Source organism: Lucilia cuprina, chromosome 4, assembly GCF_022045245.1.
Source record: "Lucilia cuprina isolate Lc7/37 chromosome 4, ASM2204524v1, whole genome shotgun sequence".
Classification (NCBI taxonomy): Eukaryota; Metazoa; Arthropoda; class Insecta; order Diptera; family Calliphoridae; genus Lucilia; species Lucilia cuprina.
Window position 1 is genome coordinate 23,618,104 of NC_060952.1, and position 10,055 is coordinate 23,628,158.

At 30.0% G+C, this 10,055-nt stretch overlaps 2 protein-coding genes across 2 annotated transcripts; both read left to right on the forward strand.

Annotated features, from left to right (window-relative positions):
- Window positions 1-119: 119 nt before the first annotated feature.
- LOC111690399 (N-sulphoglucosamine sulphohydrolase) lies at window positions 120-2,083 on the forward strand. Its single transcript, XM_023452872.2, has 2 exons — window positions 120-301; window positions 389-2,083. Exon 2 carries the CDS (start codon window positions 403-405, stop codon window positions 1,975-1,977), a length of 1,575 nt encoding a protein of 524 aa, XP_023308640.2. The 5' UTR covers window positions 120-301; window positions 389-402; the 3' UTR covers window positions 1,978-2,083.
- A 969-nt stretch (window positions 2,084-3,052) lies between these two features.
- LOC124419704 lies at window positions 3,053-4,101 on the forward strand. The gene is made up of 2 exons (XM_046950120.1): window positions 3,053-3,491; window positions 3,554-4,101. The coding sequence occupies exons 1-2, from the start codon at window positions 3,341-3,343 to the stop codon at window positions 4,075-4,077; spliced, it is 675 nt and encodes a 224-aa protein (XP_046806076.1). The 5' UTR covers window positions 3,053-3,340; the 3' UTR covers window positions 4,078-4,101.
- Window positions 4,102-10,055: the final 5,954 nt, after the last annotated feature.

Consider the following 10,055-nt stretch of genomic DNA (forward strand, 5'->3'; position numbering starts at 1 on the left):
TAATCTTATAAAACTGGTTAATGTTGGATAATTTCAATACTATTTCAAAACGTGACGTTTCGTATAGAATACAATAAAGAAGAAAGAAAAAATTATAAACAATAAAAAATGAAAAAGATACAATAAACGAAATGAGAACAAACTGCAGGAGAGTTTGGTTTTTGTTTATCCAAACCGGCCGCACTTTTTCCATTGTTTGGAAGAAAGTCTACTTAAAATTAAGATTAGAATGTAAAAAATAAATCAGTTTCTATTTAAAGGCGAAGGAGAATGGAATAATAAAAAACGGAAAGAAATAAAAGTAAGATATTAATAACAAAATTTTGTTTACTTGGCACTATATAATTTCATATACATACATTAATTTAATTAATTTTTTGATAAATAGGCACCTAAACAACTATGAAGTCTAACATATGGTCAATTTTATTAATTTCTACTTTATCGCTGACTTTGTGCCGGGCAGGAAAAATTAAAAATGTTTTATTATTGCTGGCCGATGATGCTGGCTTTGAGATGGGAGCGTATTTGAACAAATATTGTCAAACTCCAAATTTGGATAATTTGGCCAGAAAAGGTTTACTTTTCAATAATGCCTTTACTTCAGTCAGTAGCTGTTCACCAAGTCGGGCCCAAATTCTTACGGGACAGGCTAGCCATGCCAATGGTATGTATGGTTTACATCAAGGTGTACACAATTTCAATGTTATACCAGGTGTGAAATCATTACCAAATGTCTTAAGGGAACACTCTAAAGGCTCGGTTTTGAGTGGTATTATTGGCAAGAAACATGTGGGTTCGAATAATGATTTTAAATTTGATTTTGAACAAACTGAGGAGCAACATTCCATTAATCAAATTGGTCGAAATATTACCAATATCAAATTGTTCACAAGAGAATTTTTGCAAAAGGCCAAAAATGAAAATAAGCCATTCTTTTTAATGGTAGCTTTTCATGATCCTCATAGATGCGGTCATATTACACCACAATATGGAGAGTTTTGCGAGAGATGGGGATCAGGTGAAGAAGGTATGGGCACAATACCCGATTGGAAACCCATATACTATGATTGGCGTAATTTGCAAGTACCAGCTTATTTACCCGATACTGATGTTGTGCGTCAAGAATTGTCTGCCCAATATATGACCATGTCCCGTTTGGATCAGGGTATTGGTCTGGTTCTAAGAGAATTGCAAAATATTGGTTATGACGAAAATACTTTAGTTATTTTCACCTCAGATAATGGACCACCATTCCCCTTAGGTCGTACAAATCTGTATGAACATGGTATAAGATCACCGTTTATTTTGGCCTCGCCCATTAATGAGGACAGACATTTGCAAACTACTGCAGCCATGACCAGTTTATTGGATATTTATCCCACCGTTTTGGAGGCCTTAGGAATAAAGCAAGATAATACAACCGAACAAACATATACCAAATCCCTATTGCCCCTTCTGAAGGCAGAACCTCAGCCATTTGAAGATGATGCTGTTTTTGGTTCTCATAATTATCATGAAATAACCATGAACTATCCAATGCGTATGATACGTACTAGACGTTATAAACTTATACACAATCTCAATTACTGGTCCTACTTCCCCATAGATCAAGATTTCTACACTTCACCCACATTCCAACAAATTCTTAATGCCACAATAAATCATCAACCATTGGCCTGGTATAAAAACTTACTGTCTTATTATCAACGCTCAGAATGGGAATTGTATGATATAAAAACAGATTCATTGGAACGTTTCAATTTGGTGGATAAGCCCAAATATAAAGCAATTTTGAAACAGTTAAAACAGCGTTTATTAAAATGGCAAAATGATACTAACGATCCATGGCGTTGTGCACCACATGCTGTCCTACAGGCTCAGGGTGTTTTTAAAAAGAATCCAGTATGTTTGTCTTTGGCTCATGAAGCTCTAAAGAAACCTTTAACTCACTACGAAAAATATGTATTACTTTAAGTTTAAATTTTAATTAAGAATGTATTGAAAAAAAATTAAATTTTATTATTTTTAGCTGTGCATTACAAAACTGAGTTATTATTATAATAAAGAACTCTTTTAGAACTAATATTACTATAAAGAATTTATTTTAATTTTATGGACAATTTCATATCAAGTGACCCAAATTAAAAAAATCCTCCAGCTCGAAAAACATAATGTAACTTGTGCCCGGTAGCTGTCATGTTATGGCCGCATATTCTGGGCGTTTTTCAGCTAATTCTTGCTTCAGACGTGTCTTTGTTACTACACTGAAAAAATCCATGCTTAAAATATACGAAAATTGTCGTACATTGTACGAATCGTTCGTTGTTTACCACCACGAAATTCTTTCGTAATATATATGAAATTGTACAAAATATTTTAGTATAATGCAAAATATTCTTGAAAAAAATTAATTTACATAAATTGAAAAAAGGGAATTTTGAATAAATATGATAAAATTATGAAATATTAATTTATTCAAACATTTTTGTTCATTTTAAAATAAATTTTCTAATTTTAGTTTAAAATTATTCTCCACACGAATTTTCAACTTTTTTATGAAAATAATTCAAGAATAATATTATACTTTTTCTTAAATTTTATAAAAATGTTGTTTAATCATAATAAAATTAAAATAATTATGTTTAATTTCGCTAAAATTGAAGAAAAAAATATTACGAAAGGTTTTCGTACTATAAAAGAGTTTTATTAAATAATATTTCGTATTATACACGAAATTTTTGTAAATATTACGAAAATAGAAGTTACGAAATTTTTTTTCGTAAAGTTGAGCATGGATTATTTTCAGTGTATGGAAAATGTTAATTTGATATACGGTGATTTCAAGTGAAATAGTTTTTTATTTGAAGATTAAACTCTATCCCAAAATCTGTTATACAGACTGAAATTTTTAGATTAATATCCGTTGCATAGTTTTCTTTATTTCCAAATTGAGCCCTAAAATATGCCATAAATTTTGATCAAATAGTGATTATAACAAAATTTTAAATAAAATTAAACTTTAAATTTAAACTCAGGTTTACACTTCTCAAATGAAAGAAGAAACATTGACAGCCCACACAAGTCAGCTCGTGAGATTTGGCTTTCAATATTTTTGAATTGTAAAATTGGCACTTAATTACATTTGAAACAAATCCAATATTTAATTGAAGTTCAATGATTTAACAAGCAATAAATTTACCAAAGAAATTGAAATAAAATGTAGTGTTATAAAAGAAGCTTAAAATTGTATTGATTTCAAAATTGAAATTGGTTAAGAAAAACCATCACGCTTAATAAAATTTTACGCAATTAATCAAATTGACTTATAAATAGTAAAATGGTGGCAATAAAATTACTCATTTTTATCGTTATCCTGGCATCCTTGATGTGTTCAGATATAGTAGAAGCAGCCGCTAAAAAGCAACGTCGTAATGTTAAAAATAAAAAATCTACGCAGAATGGAAAATTGAAGGGTAATTTGAAAGCGGGTAAGTTTTTTATATAAATAAAAATACAAATATAGAAGGTTAAATATAATTTTCTATAATAGCCCCCGCTTCAAAACCGAATCAACGCAATGGCAAAATGAACTATTACAATACACATTTTTGGCCTTCAACATCTACATATTATCGTCCTGCTACCAGTTCACCCTTATTTTTGCGTTCGCCCTCAACATCATCCTCCTCAACTATGTTTTATCCTATGCACTGGTCGAATTCCTATATGAATCCATCCTCATTTATGTCTTCAAATAGCTTAAGGCGTACCGATGAATTTCCTTCGTCTCCTATCCAGTCTCAAGCTCAATCATCAATGATGTCAATGCCGAGTTCAAGTAGCCCCATAATTTCAATGGGTAATTCTCAAATACCTACACTCTATGATATGAGTGCATTTACGGGTAATTCTGCCCTACTGGAACATCCTTTTGGTAATTCCAATCAAAACTTATGGTCGGTTGGTGAAACGGTAGCTCCGTCATCGAAATCTAAATTGAATCTATTTAATAGTTTTAATTATAATGACGACGGTGGTCTATTTAGCGGTTTTTTAAATCAGTTCTTAAAATAAAACAAATATTATTTTAAATAAATCTCGGAAATGGTAGTACTTTTAATGTTAAAAACTAAGACCAGTACCCATCCAACTTTTTTTAACTGTACAATTGCGATTATATACATTTTTCATACATTTCTAAAACGAAACATCGGCAGACTTCATAACATCACATATACAAAACCTTGACAATGCATGCTGTTTTAGAACGTCATAGACAAGTATTAAAAGTTGATGATTGTTGAAATTATTTCCTAAAACTTCACAAACAGCTGACTTACTAAAAATTCAAGATTAAAATATAGCAGTGAAATTACGTTTAAACTTTGTATTGATACGTTTTGGAAGTCAGCCATCACACTTAATGTGTGTTCTAAATATAGAAATATTTCAAAATTCATGTGACTTCCAATACATGTACATATATGACCAATGTCAGCCCATATTTTTACAAAACTTATCATAAGATCTAAGAAAAACATCCAAAACTAATTAAAAATACTATTTACATTTTCCTATCGAAAACAGGGTAAATTTACACCCTTTAGACTACATTTCTAACGTTCTACAACGTTGTCAGTAAAATGTTCAGAAAAATGTCTAATAATCGTATAAACTTACAATTTTTCTTTTGTAACGTTGTCAGAAAAAGCATTACCTAAAATATAGCAAGACAAAATTTGTAAGTTGACAGTATTATTAAAAATTTTCTGCACATTTTACTGCCAACGTTGTAAGATCTAGCAACCGTTGCACAGTGGTATAGGAAAAAAAAAAGAGGGTAATAATTCGGTAACTTCTAAACGGTTAATCCGATTTTAATGAAATTTGGTATGCACAAAGAGGAGGTGTTGTCGAGTTTAGGTTTTGAATTTGGACCTTATAGGCCAACCAGGGGCCCGGCGGGGGGTCCTCAAATTAGGACACCTCGGCTATGTTAAATTTTTAAAACGATCCTATTTCTTCATTTGAATTCCGATTTAAAAAAAATTTCGTATATAGAATCTCCTCATCGAGCACTATAAAAAATGTCGTCATAGCAGTAAATTATCTGTTATAGTTTAGGAGATATTCGCATTTGAAAATTAAAATTTTAAAATTTTTACCGTTCTTACTTTAGTTTTTTGATAATAGCGGGTCCAAATATTCCCGATTTTCGCCATTTCTTTTTTTATTCGCTTAACAACAAGTTTATATATCAAGCAGTGAAAGAATTATGTAAAAATCATGACTGAGTCCAAAGTTATAGGCATTTTAATTTAAAAAATTAAAAAAGGCGATTTTTTGCCATTTTTTTGGGAAAAAAGTATCTTTTTCTTTTTAAGTTATCTAAAAAGTTTCTAAGAAGATGTATATAGAATTTATACTTTTTGAAAAGCTGACTTTACATAAAATACGATAAATGAAACAAAACCTAAAAATTTTTGATACCGAGGGGACCAGGTCCATCGAAAAACCCCTATTTTTATAGAAAATTCAATTTTGAGCAAAAATTCTCAAATCGCATAGTCGATATCAAATTATAGTGACCTGTTTTATATGACCCAATATGTTCTTAATCATTTTGTAACGGGTTTCGATAACCCCGCCCCTGGTATGGATATAATAGGCAAAAAACCAAAAAATCCCATTTTTGGGATTTTTTAAAACTATTTTGGGAATTCCGGGATTTCTAATAAGAAAATTCGAAATTTTTATTTAATTTTGGATTTTGAGTAAAAAAATCTACCTAACTGTAAAATTTCATCAAAAAATATTCATAAATAAAATTTTTATTGCAATTTGAAAAATTTGTATCTTCGCAAAAACTGAATAAAAAAATTTTTTAATTTTTTAAAAAAAGTATTCCGCGAATTTTTTAATTTTCAAAAATTATATACAGTTTTAAAATAGACAAAATTACCTTTCCATTGATATATAACATGCCTACCTAATGTTTTTTAAGTGACAAATTAATTAGGGAAAACTCAACATCTTTTAGAAAATTTACCTAGCACTATTATTTTCATCCATAACGTTAACTCTTAAATTTGTTACATATATTAAAAAATTTTCAGGTATTATTTTTTAAACTGTAATGATTTTTACCCCTATAGGTCACTTTAATAGGTAGCTTATTAAAGTGACCTATTGAGGAAAAATTCATTACATAAGGATACGTTAGACATATTAGGTAGAATATCATAACCCTTTAAAAAATAATTTAATTTAAGTACCTGTAATTAATATATAAGACAGGTTTATATCTGTTTGTAATTTTCTAACCATGGCGATCGTACTAAAAAAAAATGATTTGTGCTCCATTTTATTTGAACACTCTTCAGCTCCTTTTCAAGATAAAGTGAACTTCTTATTGAAATATATTGAAACTGCACATAAAAATAAAGTGGATAAAACTGATATATGTAAAATTGAAAATTTTATAAAATCAGTTGATATAAAACTGAAGAGTGTTCGGTATTCCATTGCTAAATTTCGATCGAAATTTTCTGATTGGCTGGATGAATGTGTAGAAGTTGCTATTTGCGTATCAACTGTTGGTGCTCCCTGTAAGCAGTATGAGGATTTGAGCTCAAAATCTAAGAGGAAAAGGTTATCAACTTCACTAGAAACCTTATCTAACGAAGAAGTTTCGGACACTTTTAAAGCAATGTTAAGAAAAGAAAAACAGCCTTTGGATGCCATAAAAATTGCAAATATTCTTCCAACCGCATCACCAAGACGACTGAAAAGAATTGTAAAGAGTATACCCACACCATCATCTGATACAACGTTAACTGAGGAAGAAGCTATTGCGCTTATGTTGCAGCTGGGATTAAGTCGTGATAACTACATAACGTTAAGAAAGGCGCTATCTGAAAAAGGAGTGGATGTTTTACCATCATATGACAAAATAAATGAAAAGAAGAAAAGCATTATACCACCTCCTATTGAAATAACTGATCGGAAGGCTGTTATTGGACTCGGCGCTCTACTCGAAAATACTGCTTTAAGGATTGCTTCTGACTTTTCTTCAGACCAACTAAAAAAAATAAATTCTTGTGATCTTCAACTCATTTGTAAGTGGGGATGTGATGGATTATCAGCACTCTCGGAATATAAACAAATCAACACAAGTGAATCATCTTCCGAGTATAAAAGTGTATTTATGGCATCGCTAGTTCCATTAAGAATTCGAAAGTATGCTGACAGCGATTCTCCATCAACCAGTTTCGATGATATTTGGAAGAATTCGACTCCAGGATCCAAAGCTTTTTGTAGGCCAATAAGCTTTGAGTATATAAAGGAATCCAAAACAACGCAAGATTTGATAAATCGCATTGAAGCAGAAATTAAAAACTTGGAACCTATAACAATCGAAATAGAAAATTATTCGTTTAACATGTCCTATGATTTAAAACTTACAATGATTGATGGGAAAGTTGGAAATGCCATTACAGGAACATCATCTACTTGGTACTGCTACATATGTGGTGATAAAAAATCAGAATTTTCGAATATTTCCAAGCAAAGATCAATAAATGAGGAAACATTACAATTTGGAATATCCCCCCTACATGCTCGCATACGATTTCTGGAATATTTTCTACATTTAGCATATGATTTAAAGTACAAAGGCATACCGGAAAATGCAAACAAAAGTGCAAATAACAATAAGGAGTTAATGGAAATGAGAGCCAGTGAGAAACGAAGAATTCAAGAGGAATTTAAAAAGCGGATGGGATTAAATATTGATAAACCACTCACAGGATATGGAAGCACAAACGATGGTAATACCGCTAGACGTTTTTTTAAACATTTTGAAACTACTTCCGAAATAACCGGAATTAGTATGGATTTACTGCAAAAGGTCAATATTATTCTAATGGCGATAAATAGCAAGCATAAAGTGAACGCAACAAAATTTGGAGAGTATTCTACAAAAGTTTCTAAATTACTTTTGGAATTATATCCCTGGAAAGAAATGACACCTACAGTTCACAAGATATTATGTCATGGAAAGGTCATCATAGAACATAATATTCTGCCTTTAGGAGAGCTTACAGAAGAACCCCAAGAATCGAGGAATAGAGACTTTAAGCATATTCATCAGTTTAGATCAAGGAAGTGTTCTAGGCAGTCTCAAAATGAAGATATTTTTAATAATCTGATTCTATCTTCTGATCCTGTTTTATCTACTATAAGGAAACGTTGGATTTGCTACAAAACGTTAGCATTTGAAAATATTCATGAATTTAAAGATTTACTTTATCTTTTAGATATGGACTACTGTGATACCGATTATTTTACAAAATTATATTAATTTATAAAAAAAATAAATAAAGACTATTTTTATATAAAATAAAAACTTGTTAATTTTTTTAGGGATAAAGAATAAAAGATTAATCGTAAAAAGTGGCTGTGAAAATTCATAAAAATTTAGGTAGTAAAACATGCCTAACAAATGTATGGATGAAAATAATAGTACTAGGTAAATTCTCTAAAAGATGTTGAGTTTTCCCTAATTAATTTGTCACTTAAAAAACATTAGGTAGGCATGTTATATATCAATGGAAAGGTAATTTTGTCTATTTTTCAAAACTGTATATAATTTTTGAAAATTAAAAAATTCGCGGAATACTTTTTTTTAAAAAATTAAAAAATGTTTTTTATTCAGTTTTTGCGAAGATACAAATTTTTCAAATTGCAATAAAAATTTTATTTATGAATATTTTTTGATGAAATTTTACAGTTAGGTAGATTTTTTTACTCAAAATCCAAAATTAAATAAAAATTTCGAATTTTCTTATTAGAAATCCCGGAATTCCCAAAATAGTTTTAAAAAATCCCAAAAATGGGATTTTTTGGTTTTTTGCCTATTATATCCATACCAGGGGCGGGGTTATCGAAACCCGTTACAAAATGATTAAGAACATATTGGGTCATATAAAACAGGTCACTATAATTTGATATCGACTATGCGATTTGAGAATTTTTGCTCAAAATTGAATTTTCTATAAAAAAATAGGGTTTTTTCGATGGACCTGGTCCCCTCGGTATCAAAAATTTTTAGGTTTTGTTTCATTTATCGTATTTTATGTAAAGTCAGCTTTTCAAAAAGTATAAATTCTATATACATCTTCTTAGAAACTTTTTAGATAACTTAAAAAGAAAAAGATACTTTTTTCCCAAAAAATGGCAAAAAATCGCCTTTTTTAATTTTTTAAATTAAAATGCCTATAACTTTGGACTCAGTCATGATTTTTACATAATTCTTTCACTGCTTGATATATAAACTTGTTGTTAAGCGAATAAAAAAAGAAATGGCGAAAATCGGGAATATTTGGACCCGCTATTATCAAAAAACTAAAGTAAGAACGGTAAAAATTTTAAAATTTTATAGTGCTCGATGAGGAGATTCTATATACGAAATTTTTTTTAAATCGGAACTCAAATGAAGAAATAGGATCGTTTTAAAAATTTAACATAGCCGAGGTGTCCTAATTTGAGGACCCCCCGCCGGGCCCCTGGTTGGCCTATAAGGTCCAAATTCAAAACCTAAACTCGACAACACCTCCTCTTTGTGCATACCAAATTTCATTAAAATCGGATTAACCGTTTAGAAGTTACCGAATTATTTCCCTCTTTTTTTTTTCCTATACCACTGTGCGTTGTAAGATTAAAGAGAACATCGGTAATAAACAAACCGGAGAATAAAATTACATATTAGACCCCTCAGAATCTTATAAGCTCCCAGAATATGAACTATCTTTTGTAGTTAAAGAAATTAAAAAAAAAAATTAAAAAATCGGAAATAAATTTTTCGCAACAAAACAGTGTAATGGAAATTTTTCTGCATGTTTATATTTAAAAAAAAATGCGCATATGATCAAATAATTTAAAAATAGATTTAATACAAATATTTGTGTCATTTCAAAAATGTTTAAACAAAAACCCTTGGCATTTTGCCATATGTGATAAAAATATATCACGCGACTATAAAAGAAAAATCA

Excerpts from the sequence above, each read along its gene's own strand:
- LOC124419704 (XM_046950120.1), top strand. The coding sequence starts at position 3,341 with ATGGTGGCAATAAAATTACTCATTTTTATCGTTATCCTGGCATCCTTG. Across the intron at positions 3,492-3,553 it reads GAAGGGTAATTTGAAAGCGG|CCCCCGCTTCAAAACCGAAT; the intron begins GTAAGTTTTTTA and ends TTTCTATAATAG.
- LOC111690399 (XM_023452872.2), top strand. The coding sequence starts at position 403 with ATGAAGTCTAACATATGGTCAATTTTATTAATTTCTACTTTATCGCTG.